Source organism: Phascolarctos cinereus, unplaced genomic scaffold (genome assembly GCF_003287225.1).
Source record: "Phascolarctos cinereus isolate Bilbo 61053 unplaced genomic scaffold, phaCin_HiC Scaffold_2;HRSCAF=192, whole genome shotgun sequence".
Classification (NCBI taxonomy): Eukaryota; Metazoa; Chordata; class Mammalia; order Diprotodontia; family Phascolarctidae; genus Phascolarctos; species Phascolarctos cinereus.
The window spans coordinates 278113094-278133061 of record NW_027555625.1 but is presented as its reverse complement, the minus strand read 5'-3'; the positions used below and the strand labels follow the sequence as shown (position 1 = coordinate 278133061).

The window sequence follows — 19968 nt, the reverse complement described above, 5'->3', positions numbered from 1 at the left end:
TGACAATTAATAGGTAGCATTTTTCATCATAAGCCCCCTAGAATCATGGTTGATCATTGCAATTATAACCACTTAAAAGGAAAAAAATGATGGTCTGAATAAATGAAAGCCTTACATAATTGAGTAGTTCCATTTTAGCTAATAGTTTCAATAAAATATTTCACTATAGCCACAGTTACAATAACTAATCCTGTAATGGTTATATGTCAGTATATATTGTCATTTTGGATTTGCAGTCATAAGATTATTTAATTCTGAGTATTTTGAAACTTCCATTTGATTCATTTAAACTAGTGTCATTTAATGATAAATACTTGCAGTTCAAATTACTGTTTGTATTTTCCTGCTCATTTCAGTAAACTAGGGTTATTACTTGTGACTTAAGGAAGATATCACATAAATTTTAAAAGAATGAATTCTGAAAGTTTCTCCAGTAGCAGTCTGAAGTACAGATTTGCACAGCAGTTGAACTTTTAAAATTTAGTAGTTTAAAACTTCCAAGACCCCTCTGATGTATGGGTAAAGTAGCTGGTTCCCTATAAAATGTGAATTCAGGGGCAAGCAAAAGTCAGTCTACTCCAAAATATGTGTATAGCCTGCTATAGTGCTTGAAATACTAATTATTTTAGCTACTCTTATGAATTATCAATAATAAATGCTTAGTATTTGTATAGCTTTTTACTGATTTCATTTTATCCTCTCAGGAATTCTGAAGTCGGTTATCCTACCTCACTGGTGTTATGGTATAGTTTGAAAGACTGTATTTGGAGTTATAGGACCTGAGTATAACCTAGCTCTGCCCCTTACTTAGACAAGTTACTCAACTTCCTTGGGCCTTATTTTCTTCCTTTTTTAAAATAAAGGTGTTGGACTGTATGGTCTGAGTAAGGCATTTTCTAGCTAGAAATCTTTTGATATCTATTTTACAAATTTGGAAATGAAGATACAAAGAAATTAAGTGATTTGCCAGAAATTATATACAGCTAGGTAGTGAAGGACCTGTGACAAAGAATCTTGGTCCAAGAGTAGCCAAACTTTCAGTTGCATTAGGCTACCTCTTCATTAAGACATTCTATCTAGAAAACTTCAATTAAAATTCAAAGATAGCGCAAGGAAGAAGTAATACATAAAAACTGGCTAGCACATAGTATCACATTCATATGGATTGGGTTATCAGACTAGGTCAAAATGATTTGTAGGATAGGTAAATGGTTGGGGGTGTAGTCTGAAAAAGGAATGAAACCTTTTTATGCTAGGCAGGGAAAGCTCAAAAAGTGAAGCAAAGTCCTTTAGTGGGAACTCAAGCAGCCTTAAGGGAACACGGGGCATCAGGAAGTAGCATTAAAAAGAGGAAAACAGTGGGGGAAGGAAACTAAAAAACAAACCTACTCTACTGCATTGTTTGCCTGTGGTTAGCCCAGCTGCCAGTTAAGTTATTAAGAAATTACCTTTCAGGAAGAAGAGATATTTTGTCAGTCACCAGAAGTAATTTAAAATGAAATGTCTACTTCAATCCATAAATATACTTAAACCTGGATCTCTGAGTTCAGTTTGTTAAAATAGAAAGTATAAATAATAAGAGGGAAGTATGAATACAATAATTTAGGATTATTAATTAAGAATTCTGGCATGTTAGCAAAATGTGAAGACTACTAACAATGGTTTCTTTGTGGGCATGTTACTAAATTAGATTATGTGATGGTATATTGAGATGCTTAATTTATATTATGTAACTTTAAATTCCATCAGGGTACAGATAGTTTCGTTCTTTATATCTCCCACACAATGCCTTGCAGTTAATAAACACTTAATAAATACTTGTCTTCACTCTTACTTGATTTGCTTTTAAAGTCAGGGTTTGAAACAGCTTAGTTTGGTACCATTTGTATGATCTTGGACACTCAACTCTTCTGGGCCTCAGTTTCCTCTCCTGAAAATAAGGTTATGGTACTATATGTAAGGTCTTTTTTGGCCTCCTAATTTAATCAATTAGTCTTATTTACTAAAGCTACCTCCTTCATTCTCCATGGCTATTTTTAAAAATTAGTATAGGACTAGAAGTTCATATCTTGTACTAAAAGTAACTTTTAATATCTTTAAGGGAGAAGATGAAACAATTAAGGGGGAAATAGTGCATATTATGACTTACCTCTTTAGAATAGCACAGGAATATAAACAGGAATTGATTTTGACAATATAATTTTTTTAAAGTAAGTCTATATACTTTTCTTCTCAAAAAAAAGTAAAATCTATTTCATGTTTGAAAACTGAATTTTTGGGTTTGTTCAGTTTTTAAGCATTTGGAAGGAATTTATGGGGTGGGGGAAACTCAATTATTTTCCCAGGTATCGACATAGTATGACCATGCTTGTGAGTGAATTTCTTGCAAATATAAAAAGATGAATGTCCCATGTTGCTAGTTACCTCATGATTGTTTATGTGGGAAAAGCACAGTGACTTAAAACTGGTTTAGAAATATATTAAGATCTTAAGTAGGATAGCAATGAACAGTCCATATCACTCAACATTACACCCGTGATCCTCATTTAAGTTTTTTTAAGTGCCTCTTAAAATTTGGATAAAGGGGGAAAAAAAGTTTTTCCAGGATAAGCACTATTACAACTATTAAATGCTAAAAATATCATTTTACCTGCTTAATGTTTCCTTTTTTTCTGAAGTGATTGTCTCTAAAGCATTTTATATTCAATGACTCTAAAATAATGCATTATGCCTCCAAATAAAAAATTGTTATAAAAATGTATTTTTATTTCCTTTGCTATGAAGAATTGAGTGAACTAATCATAACAAATGAGCTAATTGGATAAGATACATTGTTTGTCCAATTATTTCAATGAGTGAATCAACAGGGGGCAATTACAGATTGACACAGTGTGTAACACAGCTTGTTACATAGCATCTACTAATGGCATGTGGGCAGGATTTAGATGAATGCATAAATTAAATGTGAAAATCAAATATAGACACACTAAGTATAAATACTGGAGTTTTCCAGTGCCAATATTTATTATATGGGTTAACATGCTGAATTTGTACCTTAGCTCCATAGCTTCTATCTGAACAACTTTTGTTTTGAATTGTACTCACTTAAGTTGTCACTTTCTTTTGCTTTTATTTAATTTTTAAAAATTTTAAACATTAGTAACACATGTCATCACATTTTCAAAACAGCTTGAACAAGGAAGGACCTTCTTAATAAATTATTTCTATGTGATTTAGAATTGTAGACTCTTAGAACTAGAAGCAAACTTAAAGGTCATCAAGGCCAATTCCTTTGCTTTATAGATAAGCATACTGACATCTAAGGTTATCTAGCTAGTAAGTAGGGGAACCAAGTATACAGACGTGATATTTGGTCTACTTATATATTACAGTCTTCCTCATACTTCCTCTTCTTTATAATGTATTTCTCTTTAAAAATGATTACTTTATTAAGTCTTTGAAGACTTATAAAAATAATTGTTATCCTTGCATGGTAAGCAGTAGCTTTAAAACTTAAAGTAAACTCTGTTATCTATTGAGCAGTGGGATCTTATGGTTAACTAAGTGTGTGTGTGTGCATCTGCGTGTGCACATAAATACGCACACACCCCCCTCTGTAGGAAGGTGTTGGTGATGTTGGTTAGATTCATTTGGCACAGGCGACCTCCTATTTTTCTTTCAGAGTGTTTTGCTGCTTCTGATTGATACATTTTAAAACTACAATGTAATAAATTACTTGCTAACAGTTTTCCAGATGGGAGATCCTTTTAACTTATTCTATTAAATAGGTGTGTTACTCCGTGTAGGACAGTCTTAGATTTTTATATTCATTTGTAATTTACATTATCAAGTTTTTTACAGTTTTCCTAAAGGTTTTAAGAGAAAAATGTGTTCTTAAGTTGATGTAATATGATCCTGGAATTTTTTTATTTTTTAAAATATATTTTTATTGATATGTTTTGTTTTTATATCACTTAGATCTCTCTCTGTATCCTTTTCCCACTCTCCTTCCAGAGTCATCCTGACAACTTTTAAATGAGAAAAAAATTTAGCAAAACCGATTAATACATTGAAAAAAATCTGACATTATTTGTAATGTTCTACCTCCTCATCTCTGCAAAGGAGAGGAAGCAGGTGTCTTCTCATATCTTTGGAGCCAAGCTTGTTCTTTACAATTGCACAACATTCATTTTCTTCTTATATGGCAATAGTTGGTGTGTCCTCCATTCTTCTAGTTCTGCTTTTTTTTTTTTTGCTTTGCATTATAAAAGCCTTTACAGAGTTATCTGTATGCTTCATAGTTGTCAGTTTTAATTACATTATAGTATTCCATTTTTTATTAATATATCACAATTTACTTGATAGTTCTCTTGTTTTAAGTTTTGTTATTTTGCAATTAAATGTAATGTTGCTACAAAAATCTATGAATAAAGACAGCCCTTTTTGGCTGTTTTTGTTACCACATATAATATTACTAGTCAAATTATTAGCTTTAAGATGATTTTTATAACTTTAATGTATACAGCCATGGGTTCTTCAAAAAGATTTAATATTTTTAAATCTACTAGCATGACTGAATGTCCATATTCCTCCACAACCCTGCCAGAATTGAGTTTCATTGCCTTTAATTGGTTTTGGCAATTTGATGGGTATGAATTGTTATTTCTAATATACCTCAATTTGAATCTCTTTGATTATTTGTGAGTTGGAGCATTTTTTCAAGTTATCTTTCAAATTTGTGTTTCCATGTTTGAAAACTGGCTGATCTTTTCTAGCCCTAGAAAGGTCCCCTCATTTTATATATCAGGAAGTGGAGGGCCAGGGAGGATTAGTACACATTGTACCTTCTAAAATAATATAAACTCCTTCAGGTCAGGGATTTTTTCAGTTTTTACTTTTTGTATCCTCAGGTCCTGTTACAGTACCTAGTACATTAGTAGGTACTTAAGTACTTACTCATTGATTAATTTACATGATACTTTAAAAATGACTCAAATAAATTCACTGACATGTCAAAAAATGTAAATCTCAGCATGATCTTTCTATTATTTGACAAATGTTTGTTTGGCATTGTTCTGACTACTCCATATTTATACTTTTTTTACAAGTTCTCCATTTTTCCTACTTTGCTCCTTTTTACAACACCTTCAAAGTCATAGATGCTAGTTTACTCAGCAGTCAGTCACCAAGTATTTATTAAGTGCTTGCCATATTCTAGGCACTTTACTAAGCTATGAGGATACAAAGAAAGACAAGAACAGTTCTCACCCTAAAGCGGCTCAATTCTAATGGGGGAAACAACATGCAAAAAATTATACACAGTCCAAATGGAAGGTAATCTCAGGGAACGACAGCAGCAGCAGATGGTTGAGGGAATCAGGAAAGGCCTCCCTGCAAAGGGTGGCACTTGAGATAAATCTTGAAGGAAACCAGGGAATTCAAGAAGCTAAGATGAGAAGTGAGAGCGTTCCAGGTATGGAGGACAGACAGTGAGAAGGAGCAGAGTTGGGGAATAGATTGTTGTCTTCACAGAATTGGAAGAAGACAGTGTCACTGGATTGTAGAACACGTGGAAGGGAGTGAAGTGAAAGTAGGCAAGAGAGATAGAAAGGGGCAAGGTTGTTAAGGGTTTTAAATGTCAAAAGGATTCTATATTTGATGCTGGAGGTGCAGCAAGAAGCTGCTGCTGGTGGTTCTTCCCCTCCCACCCTTTTTCCTGGGTGGAAGTTTCAGGGGGGAAGAATTAACATCATCAGACTGTGCTTTAGGGAAATCACTTTGGCAGCTGAGTGGAGGATGGACTGAAGTGGGAGAGACTTGAGATTGGGAGACCAATCAGAAGGCTGTTGTGACATGATGAAAGCCTGCATTAGGATAGCAAATACTATAGTTAAACGAATTCCCCAATAATTCAAGATAGGGAGAAGGGTTTAACCAGTGCATGGAGAGATGGCCTGGAAAGTACTTTGAGTGGAGAGACTAGAACTCATAGTGAGGATGAAAAACAGGAAAAAGGGTTGTAAACCAGAGAGAAAGATAGATTGATAAAAGGCAGAGTAGATAAAGGAATTTCAGAGTTCATGAGCATGCAATTAGAACACTTATAAGTATTGATATGATGATCTCTGTGTAGAGGAGTTGCAGTGGAAGTCATGAGAATGAACTAGAAAGTTAAGGTGTTTGAGGGATTATCAATGTGTGTTGAAGTTCCCTAGAATGAGGGCACAAGTTGGAATGGAAAGAGAAACTATGATCCAGGCACTGAATTGGTTGAAGAAGGATGGAGAATGTCATAGGAGTCATTAAATAACAGCTACTGGAGTCATGATTGGATGATAAATTGTGGTCTTAATGAACCTAAAAGGAGAGGTTCCTGAATGCTGGTGATAGAGGGAGAGTCTGAAAGTGGATATTGGCGGAACAAGGAGATTACAACAGCTGTAGAATGGGTGGCCAGGGATGCATTGTCAACAGACTTGTGGCAACTCTTAGTAAGAGCTAGAAAATAGCAGGAATAAGAAAGGGAAAGGTTTCAAATAAAACCATATTTATTAATAATATATCAAGCACTCCACGGAACATAGTGGAAGAAGAAGGTAAATCTAGAGTGGGACATGGGGGTGTAGAGTAGGGTTACAGAGGATGAGAATGAGGGTCAGTGGGAGACGGGATGAGAGTTGTATAAAGGGGGTGGGATTTATTTTCATAGCATACTTTTATATTTGTATGTTGGAGGCACAAAGGAAACTCCTAAATAAAAAAAAAGCTAGTACACCATTAAACAATGTAAATATTTCTCCCCAATGTGGTTCAGGGTTAGGGATCCTGTGTCAAGTGAGAGGAATGATAGGGTTCACAGTTAACCTATTGTTGGGTGTGAAGAATGTTATGTCATCTCTTAGAGAAGAGAAGTCAGCCAGCCTGGTTCTTTGACTTTTCCATCTTCCATAGTTCTTTTTTAAATGCATATATTTCTGGGAGGGATTACTCTTTAAACCTTATCTGCTAATTCCTTAGCAGAAATTATTTGAGTACCAGTTGAAGATTAGGGCAGCTTAATTATAGGTGCTGTGGGAAGAGAGTGTCCAGAAACTTTCATTGTGTTTGAAAAATTCAGACCATCTGGTTTTTGAGTGTAGAATTCTGCACCTTTTATGTTCACTATCGGAAAAATGTTGGTTACTTGATTTCCATTCCAATGAACTTTTCCTGCACCATGAAAATCAAGACCTGCTTAAACATCCAGATGAAGTGTCCTAAATTAAAACCTCCAATATTTGTTTATTTGGATTTTTTTTTGGAGGGGGCAGACTTGTTATTTTATTGATATAGAGAACTTACTGTGAGGAAACTCCCTCTATCAATGCAGATTAGCCACTCTTCTACAATTTATATTCTGAAAGAGTTGCCTAGAGTACTGAGAAGGTAAATGACTTGCCTAAGATCACATAGCCAGTGTGTTTCAAAGACTGAATTTGAAACCAGGTCTAACTGATTCTGAGGCATGCTTTTTATTTATCAAGCCTCTCTTCTATATTTTTAAAAGCATGAAAAGGTCACATAATTAGATTATCTACCTGACCAAATTACTATGAGGAATATGTGGGAGAATGAATGGTGACTGCTCGCAAGGCATACATTTCCTGAAATGAATAAAAGGATGTTTGGAGGTAGGTTTTATGAGTGCTACAAAAATATAACAAGTAGCATGCTGTGTCATATCTACTTAAAAAAATTTTCCACTTTGGAGGTTGGGATATATAAGGGATAGTGTAGACAGTCTACCTTAGAGTCAGGAAGACCTAATAACAACTGTAATAATGGTTATAGCAGCTATTATTTGTATAGTGTCGACTATGTGCTCAAAGCTTTACAAATATTATTTCATTTGATCCTCACAACAGCTGTGGGAGGTAGATGCTATTATCATTCCCATTTAACAGTTGAGGAAACAGAGTTAAGTGACTTGCCTAAAGTCACACAGCTAGTAAGTATCTGAGGCTGGATTTGAGGCCAGAATTTACTCAAGTCTTCCTGACTCTCACCCCATTATTCTATCCACGGTACCATCTAGCTGCTTAAGACCAGGGCTCAAATTCCTGTCTCTGATACTTACTAGTTACACAACTATGGGCAAATCACTTAATGTCTTTGTGCTTCAGTTTCCTTACCTATAAAGTAAGGGATTTGGACCCAGTAGCCTCCAAGGTTCCTTCTAGCTCTAAATCTGTGATCTTCTGACACACCTTGGTTACATGATTCTGGGCAAGCCATTTAAATCCTCAGTGTCCCAGGGAAGACTTGGCAAATGATTAAATGTGGAGGGTGAAAGAGTATTCGGACTTAAACATGACTCCCTAGTTGGGAACCTGGGTGACTGAAAATTAGTGACCAGGCTGGAAAAAGGGAAGTTTAGAAGTAGGGGAGGAGGAGAATAGAAATTTGGGTGTCCAATAGGCAATTAGTGACGTGAGACTGGAACTCAGTTGAGAGAGTAGTACTAGATATATAAGTTTGAGTCATCTGCATAGACTGAACATGGGACAAAAGGGAGAAGTAGGAAGCAGAGAGAGAAGTGGGTCTAGGACAGAACTTTAGGATCATTTCACACATGTGTTTGAGGATATGTGACATTGATAATGATTCAGCAAAAGAGACTGAGGCATGTAGAAAGGGAAATAAAAGAAAGCCGAGTTACAAAAATCCAGAGAAAAGGAAGTATCCCTAGAGGAAAGAATGATCAGCAGTGTCAGATGCTTCCAAGAGAATGAGAGAGATTGAGAAAAGGCCATTAGATTTATCAGTTGGTAACTTTAGAGAGAGGGCAGCTAGATGGTGCACTGGATAGAGTGTGGGGCCTGGAATCAGGAAGATGTCTTCCTGAGTTCAAATGTGGTCTCAGACACTAGTTGTGTGACCCTAGGCAAGTCACTTACTCTTTTGCCTCAGTTTCCTCATCTGTCAAATGAGCTGGAGAAGGAAATGGCAAATCATTCCAGTATCTTTGCCAAGAAAACCCCAGATGGGGTCAAGAAGAGTCAAATACAACTAAAAAACAACTGAACAACAAAAACTTCAGAGGAAGTTTTCATTTTCAGTTAAGGGAAATTGGAAGGTAAAGAGGTTAAGAAGTGAATGAGAGAAAATGGAAGCGGTGAATATAGACATCTTTTTCTAGGCTTTTGGCTGTGAAAAGGAGGGAGTGATTTAGGAGAGTAGTTTGAAGAAATGGTTGGTTCAAGCCTTGATTTTTTTAAGAATGGAGGAAACCTGGTCATATTTGTAGGTAGTAGAGAATGAATTAGTAGAGAGGGAGAAATAGAAAATTAGAAGGGAGGATGATTGTGGAGGTTGTCTGCCAGTATAAATGGCAAAGGGAAGGATATAAAGGGTATAAGAGAGGTTGGTCTTGGAGAAAAGGGCCACCTCTTCATAGTTAAGAGTAAATAAAGGGAGAGAAGATTTTATGTCAAAAGGTTTTGAGATGTAGAGTAGTGGAGAAGAGGGTTTTGTTGTTGTTTTGTTTTGTTTTTGGTGGAAGGGAGACTAGGTTTCCCTATTTCACCCAATCTGGAAGTATAACCACTCATGGATGCAATTCCACTCCTAACTGTCATGAGAGCTTTTACCTGTCCCATTTCTAATTGGGCTTGCTCTCCCCTACTGAGGCAACTTCCTGAGGGTCCTGCTTCTGGGCTGTAACTGGTGCTGGTCTTTGTTTGGACACCCAATTAGCTTTAGCCCACTGTAGTTCCAAACTCCAATTTCAAAAGATCTCACCAGCCTCAGCTACCCTGGTAGAAGGCATTAGAGACATATACCACTCACATGGCTGCTTTTATTAATAGAACTTAATTAATTAATAGAATCTGCCAAGAGTTGGAGGCAGAGAAAGAAAGTTTAGAAAAATCATTCTTAACATATATTCTCATAACATCCATGTTGAATAGATAGGGAGTCAGGCAATAAAACAGCCAGTATTTTATAATAGGTTAAAGTTTGCAAAGTGCTTTACATACATTATTTCATCCTAACAATAGTCTTGTCACTTAGGTGTTATCATCCCCATTCTTAGGCATAAGGAAATTGAGGCCAAGGTTAAGTGTAAAGTAGCTAGTAAGTCCGTAAGGAACAATTCAAACCCAGGTCTTCTTGACCCCAACTCCAGCTCTCTAATATACTATACTGCTTTTTTTTTGGAGGGGGGAGGCGAGGCAATTGGGGTTAAGTGACTTGCCCAGGGTCACACAGCTAGTAAGTATCAAGTGTCTGGTTTGAGACTGGATTTAAACTCAGGTCCTCCTGACTTCAGGGCCCTTCGTCTATCCACTTTGCCACCTAGCTGCCCCTACACTGCCTTTTACAATTTAGAATGCTGTACCGTGGAAAAGATCAATAACTTGAAATGCTCTGTAAATGTGTTGGTTTTGCCTGGACACTCGAGTCCATCCTCCATTTGGCTGTCAGAAGTGATTTTCCTAAAGCACAAGTTTGACCATGTCATCCCTCCTACTCAGTAAACACCAGGGTCTCCCTATCACTTCCAGGATCAAATATGAAATCCTCTGCTATTCAGATTCAGAACTCTTTATAGCCTTCTCTGTAATTAGACCTTTTGGGTTTCATAGTGACTCTTTGTTCATGAAAAATAATAATCTGGCTAGTGTTACTTGTGTGTACCTTGAGAGGTTTGTTTTCTGACCTGTGATTCTTTTTACCTTAACTTTTATTATGGTGGTGTTCATTTGGGTGATTTATAAATAATTTATATGATGATCATAGTTTAATACGTAGTAGTAGTTAACTGTTTGTGTTGCATGTGGCATTGTTTTTCCTGTCTCATCAACTTTAAGAACGAAACATTACCTCACCATTAAGTGAACCCTCTCCACTTAAGATTGTTGTATGTTATCATCCCTGTGCTTTTAGGAAAGTTTTTATATTATTGAGTAGCCATGCTACATTACTTTATGTTGATCTATAATACTTTGTGGGTCTCCTGAAATTCAGTACTTTAAAAGATTCATGTTTTTGTCAGTGCGAGTGCTGCCTTTACTGATGTAGCTTGCAAGTCCTCTGTGCTTTCGTAGACAGTATTCATGAGTTGCTCATATCTATGTGCATATACACACACATATATATACATATACATACACGCACATATGTGTGTATGTATATATATGTGTGTTATATATTTTTCCCCCCCCCAATTACATGTAAAGAAAATTTTTTTAACATTCACTTTAAAAAATTTTTGAGTTTGAAATTTTCTCTCTCCATTCCCCTCTCCTTGAGATAGTAAGCAATTTGATATAGGTTATACATGTTCAGTCATGCAAAACATTACCATATTAATCACATTGTGAAAAAAGACATCGACACAAAGGAAAAAAACACGTGCTTCGGTCTGCATTCAGATTATCAATTCTTTATCTGGAGGTGGATAGCAATTTTTTGAGTCTTTTGAAATTGTCTTGGATCATTGTGTTGCTGAGAATAGCAAAGTCATTCACAGTTGATCATCATGTATTATTGCTGTTACTTTGTACAGTGTTCTCCTGGTTCTGCTCACTTCATTTTGCATCAGTTTATGTAAGTCTGTCCAGGTTGTTTTGAAATTTACCTGGAGTTGCTTTTATCAAAAATGATTTGTTCCCTACCTTTCTGGTGATGAGCCTTTCCAGAATTACTTAAGTTACTCCTCAGCATATAATCCATTAGCAAGGCTGTGTTAGAAACTTGCCTGGCTTAGCAGTATCTGCCAAACTTATACCCTGCTGACAAAACCTAAGCAAGCAATACTGTCATACATGAGGCATTAGAATGGGACTCTAGGGAAGGTTCTTTAACACCTTGCTTAATAGTACCATTTTGTCAGTGAGACCAGTAAGTGAGCATTCTGCTAAGGATCAACATGTTCAAGTTGTCATTGTTAGTAATCTTGTTCTATTTTTTACTAGCTTGGCTTGTAATTGTTGGTGATGAAACTTATACAGAAATAGAATGTTGTCTTCATTGAGTCCAACCAAATCTTAAATATTTGATATTTTAATTTTAGTTTCATTTTATGTATCATTTATTTCTGAATATATTCTTTCCCCCATCATGTGCTTTAGAACTAGCCTTTATAACAAAGATTTTTTTAAAGGGAAAAAAAAAGAAGTTTTACAAAACTAGTCATCATATCTATCTTGTCCAAAGGCATATGCAAAATTTTAACATCCATGCCCCTTCACCTCTGAATTGAAGGGAGAAAGGTGCCTTTTTTCAAATTTTCTCCCAAGCTAGTCTTCATCATTTTAATTACACAATATTTGGTTCTTTTTTGAAAAAAAAAATCTTTGCATATACATTGTTCATTATGTATATTATTTTCCTTGTTTTGCTTTATTCATTCCCTATAAGTTCATTAAGTTTTTCCATGCTTTTCTGAATTCATGGTGGTTGTTTTTTTGGTGCATTCATATTAAATTGCACCTATGTACCAGTTTGATTAACCATTACCCAATCAATGGACATCTGCTTTATTTCTAATTAAGTGGTAGCAAATGAATATTTTAGTTTATCTGGGACCTTTCTTTTGGCATTTGATATTCTTGAGGTATATGCCAGCGGTAAGCCCTTTGAGTCAAGGGGTATAGATCTTTTAGTTACTTTTTTCACATAATCTGAAATTGCTTTTTCAGCTAAGTCTTATGTGGAGCTAGGATTTGAATAATAACAATAATAGCAAACTTTTTCAGTTTTAAGGTTTCCAAAGCCCTTTACATATGTTATCTTGTTGATCTTCAAAACTGCTCTGTAAGATAAAAGCTATTTTTACCCCCATTTTACAGATGAGGAAACTGAAGCTTTAAGGTTAAGTGTCTTGCCTAGTAAGCACACAGGTGCCTGTCACACACACCTCTATTAAATGTTTGAAGTAGTAAGTCAGCTCAGGTTTTCTTGATTCTAAGTCCAGCGCCCTATCCATTGCATTGCCTAGCTGTATCATGGACATCATCTGCTGTTTAGTCAAAAGCTTTTTACTTTTTTTGATCTTGAATTCTAAATGCATTTCAATTAGTCAGGTTCAGTACTTAAAGGAATACAGCCCCACATTCTTTAAAATCTAATCACAGCATTTAGTAATATAGAAATCATTGGTGGTACATATACACACACAGAGACATACACATGAATATAAGGATATTTGTGTTAATGAGGTTTTCCAGCCACTTCAGAATTTTAGCTATTGGTTTTGCTGTCTGAAAGGTAAAGTACATGTTCGCAGTTTGGGGAAACCAGAGTTTTCCAGAACTATAGATTGTGTCTGAATGGTTCCAGTAATTGAGACATATTTTTTATAGTCAGGAGGGCCAAGCGCATTGAGGCCTTTAGTACCCCAGTCTTAAGTAACAGATTTCAGGTACCTTTTCAATACATCCACCATTCATGAGTAAGCTAAATAAAGATGCACCCAAGGGGTTTATAGAATTGTGTTGATGTTACTTAAGGATTCATCATTCACTTTAGCTGTTTCAGACTATTTGTGCCCTACTTTCTTGGAGAAAGGGCCTAACACAAGCTGGATATATTACAGTCATCAAACTCAACCTATCCAGAAAAGAATTCAGCATCTTTCTCTCTGCAAACTCAGCTTTCTTTTTAATTTTTGTGTTTCTGTTGAGGGTAACACCATATTTGTAGTTACCCAGATTTACACTTTGACTCTTCATTCTCCCACACCCACATATCAAATTAGTTAGATATCTTGTTAATTCTACCTCCACAACATCTCAATTCAGTTCCTTTCTCTCTATTCCCACAGATCCCAGCCTAGTTTGGGCACTTATCACCCTCCTGCTTGGACTATTGAATTAGATTCCTAATTGGTTTCCTTGTCTCACGTTTCATTCTTCCCCAATCCATTCTCTGTATAACTGCCAAAATTATGTTAATAAAATATGAATCTGACCATGTCACTCTCCTTCCTGTTCAATAAACTCCTCTTGCCTCTAGGGTCAAATCCATACTGTGTTTGACATTTTAAGTCCTTGACAGTGTGGCCCCAACCTATCTTTCCAGGCTTTTTACACATTACACATTATTCTCCTTCACACCTTCTATAGTCTAGCCAAACAATTCTTCTTTATTCTTTATTTGTTCCAGCTCCTGTCTGGCATATACCTTTGCACAAGCTGTCCCTAGTACCTGGTGTACATACCTTTACCTCTTAGAATCTCTAGAGTCAAAGCTTAGCTCAAATGCTACCTCCTGTGTAAGACTTTTGAGTCTCCCTGGATACTGGGTCCACCCCACAGAAAGGATCTTGTATTTACCTTGTATATATTTTGTATGTATGCATGCTGTTTTACCTGGTAAAATATAAATTCCTTGAAGGCAAGGACTGTTCATTTTGTTTTTGTATCCTCAGCGTCCAGTACAGTGTTCAGCACAAAGGCTCTCAATAAATTTTTGTTGGTTTCTTTATTGGCCACATCCATTTGCTGTCCTATATGTTGTAGAAATTAGTTTTAGGAGATTTCATTCTGTCACCTTACTTGCAACAAGAATACATAATATTGAGTTTCATTGCTTTATAATTGTGATTAGTGTGATATGGGGATTCTTAAATCATGGACTTTGTAATTATACAAACCTGTAAGAAATCCTAGTTTTCTGTGATTGCAAAATGAAAAACAGCAATAATAAGCAAGATTTAATCACTTGAGACTCGTATACTCTATGTGTATTTGTGGCATGGATAAATTTTTGTCTGTTCATTTGAATCACATTTAAATGTTCGTTGTGAATTTCCTACAGATAGCCATCATGTGGTTGGTCTATTCTTGAATGATATTCCATTCAATTTAATAAGCATTTATTAAACATCACTATATGCAGACATTGTGCTATAGCCTAGAGAGCTAAAAATTGCAAACAATCTCTGCCCTCAATAAGTTTAAATTTTACTGAATAATAGTAAGCTATAAGAAAGTTTTTTTATGTGAATTTGATGAAATTATGGCTAAAGTTATTACTCTTTTAAAAATCTTGAAACAGGAAACTCATTATTACATTGGGTAAGAAGCAAAAAAGAAAGAATGTTTCTTCAGATGAGATGTCTGATGCTGAGCAGATTCCACAGCGTCCGTTCAGAGATGAGGATTCTCAAGTGAGTATTTAAAGTTTTGTTTTGTTTTGTTTTTAAAGAAAGTCAGACACAGGAGCATTTGATTATTATTTTGCCTGATGACAATATATACCCGTTTTGCTCATAAAAATGCATTTCATTTGGTAGAAGTTCTTGACAGCATTTTACAACAGCAGTATAGTAATGATAATTATGTTTTGTACCTCTGTGTTTTTCAGTAACTGGATTAATGCAGTTTTAATTTTTTTAAGTGATTTTTTAAAAGTAAAATATAAGAGATGGATCAAAACAAAACACAGAATTTTTGTAAAGCCTATATGAGTTCATGTAGTTTGCATATGCCAAGTAAAACAAGGATTCTATTAAAATGCCCTAACCTATTAATATTGTGCTTAGTTTTTTTTTTTGAGGCAGTCACAATAGCTTTGTGAGCTTATAGAAAATACATAATGTGATCATCACCAATCTTCTCACCCTCCACACTTTAGTAACTAAAGTACTGCTATTGGCAGTAGGGTTAGTGGCAGTTGTTTTATGAAGGGGCCAGGAAGCCCCTGAATGGCCTTTCTTCTTCCTTATGCAGCTTCTTATCCAATGGAGAGTAGTGGCTCAAGGCTCCTGGGCTGCTGCAAGAGTTGAGGTAAGGGCAGTGACATAAGCTCCTGATACTATATGGCCTAGATTATTTTCTTCATATATAACATGTACATATATAATATTGTACTTGATCTAAGTAAACCTAATATTTTACTTGTTCAAAATAAAAAATTTCTGGTTAATTTTTTTATTAGCATAATGCTGGCCATCTTTCCATTATGCAATTACCAAATAATGAAATGGTAGTATAGATAGTTCAGTCTACGACATGTGCTTATTCTTTATGCTTCTCACTATAGTATGTCTGTACTTTAATTTTAGCATAAAAGATAAATGTTTTGGGGAAAGACTATCTTGTAATTAATTACTAAATCAAGTGTACCATCCTTAAGAGTCCTTTTAATGACAAAAGCACTTAAGTTTCAAAGGATTGTAACTTAATTATCTTTAATTTGGAGTCAGACGTAACTTAAGAAATCTCAAAGGTTTGTGAGTGATATTTATTTTTGTTACCTTAGACTTTTAATATTTGATATTTTCTCAGTCTGACTATACCTAGTGGCCTGAAGTTGATGGTGTTGTCCTTCCAGGCTTGCCATGTTTGGAGGGTTTCTGCTTTGCCTTCTGAAAACCCTATTGGGAATATTATAGGAAGCAGGTAATATGTCATAGGAATGAAGTGTTGTTATTAATTAACCATAATGCTTCTGGCCACTAATGCAAAATGCCTGAAGGTTGTCTCAACCAATATTAGTTTGTTTGATGATGCCCTTAAGTCTTGAAGATAGAAAATGTAAAAGTGAGGAAGGGAAGATTTATCAGGTTAAAATAGTAATCTGAAGAACATGAAAAAATGAAAATGAGTTCATAAAGGTATATTTGTGGTCTAATAATATGAGGTCACCACTTTACACATTCAGAAAGTAGCAAGAAGACTATATACCTGAAAAAACTGTTTATTGAAAAAAAATACCTGTTCTTGCTTACAAAGTACTTTTGTGAGAATAAATAACATAATTAATGCTTTGCTTAATTATAGCTGCATAGTAGAATGAAATAGAGTATACTATGATATTAACTTGATGACATAAAAAGTCAACAGTTCGTGTATGTTTTATTTAGCCTTTAGAGTCTAAGAAGTATGATTATTAATTTTTTAAAATCATCGTGCCTTGATATATGTTGAAAGAACTGAATTTTAAGATAAGATCACGTACTTACCCTATTAGAGGAAAAACATGTTAGATTACAGATTTACATTTTTATAAGTGAGTCAGTCAATCAACAAACATTTATTAAATGCCTGCTGTGTGCCAAGCACAATGCTAGGTGCTGGGGGTACAGACAAAAAATGAAACAATTCCTGCCTTTAAGAAACGTTCATATAAAGTTTAGGAAGAGTGCCTTAGATCCATACAGCTATGAGTTTGCTATCTACTGAAAATACTAGATAATCTTGAATTCCTCTTGGAAGTACATAACTTTTTCACAGGGAAGAATAGGAAATTCATAGAAAATGACTTTTGTTAGTAGAAGAAGATTCTTTTTTTTTTTACCAAATTTTATGTCCTATTATGAAAAGGACCAATATGTAACATATATATGAAATAAAGTAGGAGGGACAGAATGTTGGGGTTAGTAGGTTATATTTTACTACTTGGGTATAGGGGAGATAGAATCCAATTAAATAATCATTTTAGTGTATCTCCTTTTCCCACCTATTGAATGGGAAAATTGAAAATATCTTTTTCATTAATTGCAGTGGTCAAAAAATTTCTCACACCGAATACTTCTTCAAAAAAAAAAATCAGACTACCTGGGTGTGTCAAGTTCCAAACAAATACCAAACAACACACAAATAAATTGAAATTAACTTTGAATTTAAGAGGAATCCACTAGTTACATATATAGCAGTCATTTGAGAATATGTTTTCTGTGTGTACTCAGAGCATCAGTAGGTTAAAATATTGTTCAAAAGTAATACAAAATTAGAAAATAAAGGAAAGGAGACAACACTGCTTGTGATTGTAACAGTTTCAGCATATTTAAACAAGCTGTTAATGCCAGGAAATAAAGAGAAATAAAGAAATTCATTCTTAATATCGGCATTCCTTAATTGTTTAAATGATCCAAAATTCCCCAGTGAAGGAGCCAAAATATCATAGAAATTGCCTTTTCCAGTAATCATTTGCTCTCCATGTCAGTTGAGTACAAACTCATTTGCTCAACAGCTCAGAGGAGGAGGATAGAAGATTGTAAGCTGTGTGGCATAAAACCCCTCAGTCAGAGAAGAATGAAGCTTGTGGGTTACCAGAATTATAATGGAGAGCCACTTAAGTATAAAATAGGCTTCATCATATTATCATTGATGACTTGTGCACCAGAAGTGGTATATAAAAGGATAACATCAAGTTCGTATATGATTATAAAATGATGGAGCAGTAACAATGGACAGTCTGCTATAGAGATATACACAAAATATTAAGAAAACCAAAAGATTGCCTCTAAGACATTGGGTGGATAATCTTTGGAGGATTTACAGGAACACATGGCTAAGAATTGAGTAGAATGATATGGTTTTGTGGAACTATTGTAATCTACCACTGGTGGAGGGGAGTAAATACACCAGTGAAATCAGTCAGTCAGCAAGCATTTAAGTTTCTAGTATGTGCCAAGAACTTTGCTAGGTGCTGGGAACACAAAGACAAAAATGAAAGTCCCTTTACTCAACGCTGTATTTTCTGTCAGGGGAGACGACATGTACGTATATAAAATATGTACGAAATAAAGTAATTTAGGGAGTAATTTAGCTGTGAGGATAAAAGAAGAGCTTGATGAAGGAGATATGGCATAATGGATAGCTTGCTAGACTTGGAATCATGAAGACATGGCTTCAAATAGCTATATAACCCAGAGCAAGTCACTTAATCTTACCAGGCCTCAATTTTATGTCTGTAAATGGGTATAATAATGGCACCTACCTCATAGGGTTGTTGTGTGAGTCACATAAGATAAAGTATATAAAGTACTTTGCATGAAAATGCTATAATAGGGGCAGGTAGGTGGCTGAGTGGATACAGCACCGGCCCTGGAGTCAAGAGGACCTGAGTTCAAATCCAGCCTCAGACACATAACACTCGCTAGCTGTGTGATTCTGGGCAAGTCACTGAACCTCAATTGCCTCACCCCCCAAAAATGCTATATTAAGGCTAGTTATTTCTATTATTGGCTATTGGTACTTGAGCTGAGGTGAGGAGGCAGAGCATTCTGAGAATGAGTGATGACCTGTCAAAGGCACCAAGATGGGAGATGCAATGCCATGTCTGAGTAACGGCAAGGAGGCCGGTTTGGCTAGAACTTAGAGGGCAGAAAGTGCAGGATATATAATAAAGTTAGAAATATGAGTTGGATCAGATCACAAGGGGCTTTAAAAGGCAAACAGAGAAGTTTATATTTTATCTTAGGGACAGTAGGGAGTCACTGAAGCAGAAGAGTAAAATGGTTAGACTTGTACTTAGCAAAAATCACTTTGGCAGCTCTCTACAGGATGGATGGGAGTGAGTAAAGACTTGAATTGGTGAGACTAATTAGGAGGCCATTCCAATAGTCTAGGCAACAGGTAAAGAGGGCCTAAACCAGTAAGTAGGTGGCTGTGTGAGTAGTTAGAAAGGAAGAATTTGGGAGATTTTATAGACAGAGAAATGTAAAGGTGATGATGATGATGATGATGATGGTGGTGATGATAACTAACATTTATATAGTACCTACTGTGTGCCAGGTACTAAGTGATCCTCACAACTCTGAGAAGTAGGTGTTATCTCCATTTGACAGTTAAGGAAGCTGAGGCTAAGAGATTAAATGATTTGCCCAAGGTCACATAGTTAGTAAGTATCTGAAGCTGGATTTGAACTTAGGTCTTCCTGATTCCAGAACTAGCGCTCTATCTACTATGCCACCAAGGTCTGGCAACTGATTTTATATGTGGAGTGAGGGAGAATGAGAAGTTGAGGATAACATTGAAGTAAGTTAGTCAACAAAAGCAGATACTACAGTGAGGACAGAAAGGATGAAAATTTAGAAAAGATCATCAGAATTTACAGATAGGTCATTTAGTAATAACTTTTGAGCAACTAGTTGTAATTGAATGGTGAGTTTAGATGTAAGATTGCGGTGTTAAAGAGTGAGAAGAAAGGAAATCAAGGCAATTAGTGTAGAAAGTTTTTCTTTTTTTTAGA

At 35.4% G+C, this 19968-nt stretch overlaps 1 protein-coding gene across 12 annotated transcripts in view; it reads left to right on the top strand.

The window, feature by feature from the left end:
* Positions 1–19968, top strand: part of CHD9 (chromodomain helicase DNA binding protein 9) — a 242361-nt gene that overhangs the window by 118278 nt on the left and 104115 nt on the right. For 6 of the 12 annotated variants that reach the window (XM_020985173.2, XM_078150065.1, XM_078150064.1 and 3 more), the window contains 2 exons: positions 15046–15157; positions 15720–15776. In XM_020985173.2, coding sequence (XP_020840832.1) covers positions 15046–15157; positions 15720–15776 — 169 coding nt within the window. The remainder of the gene's footprint in view (positions 1–15045; positions 15158–15719; positions 15777–19968) is intronic. The other 6 variants (XM_078150070.1, XM_078150068.1, XM_078150069.1 and 3 more) reach the window with 1 other exon arrangement.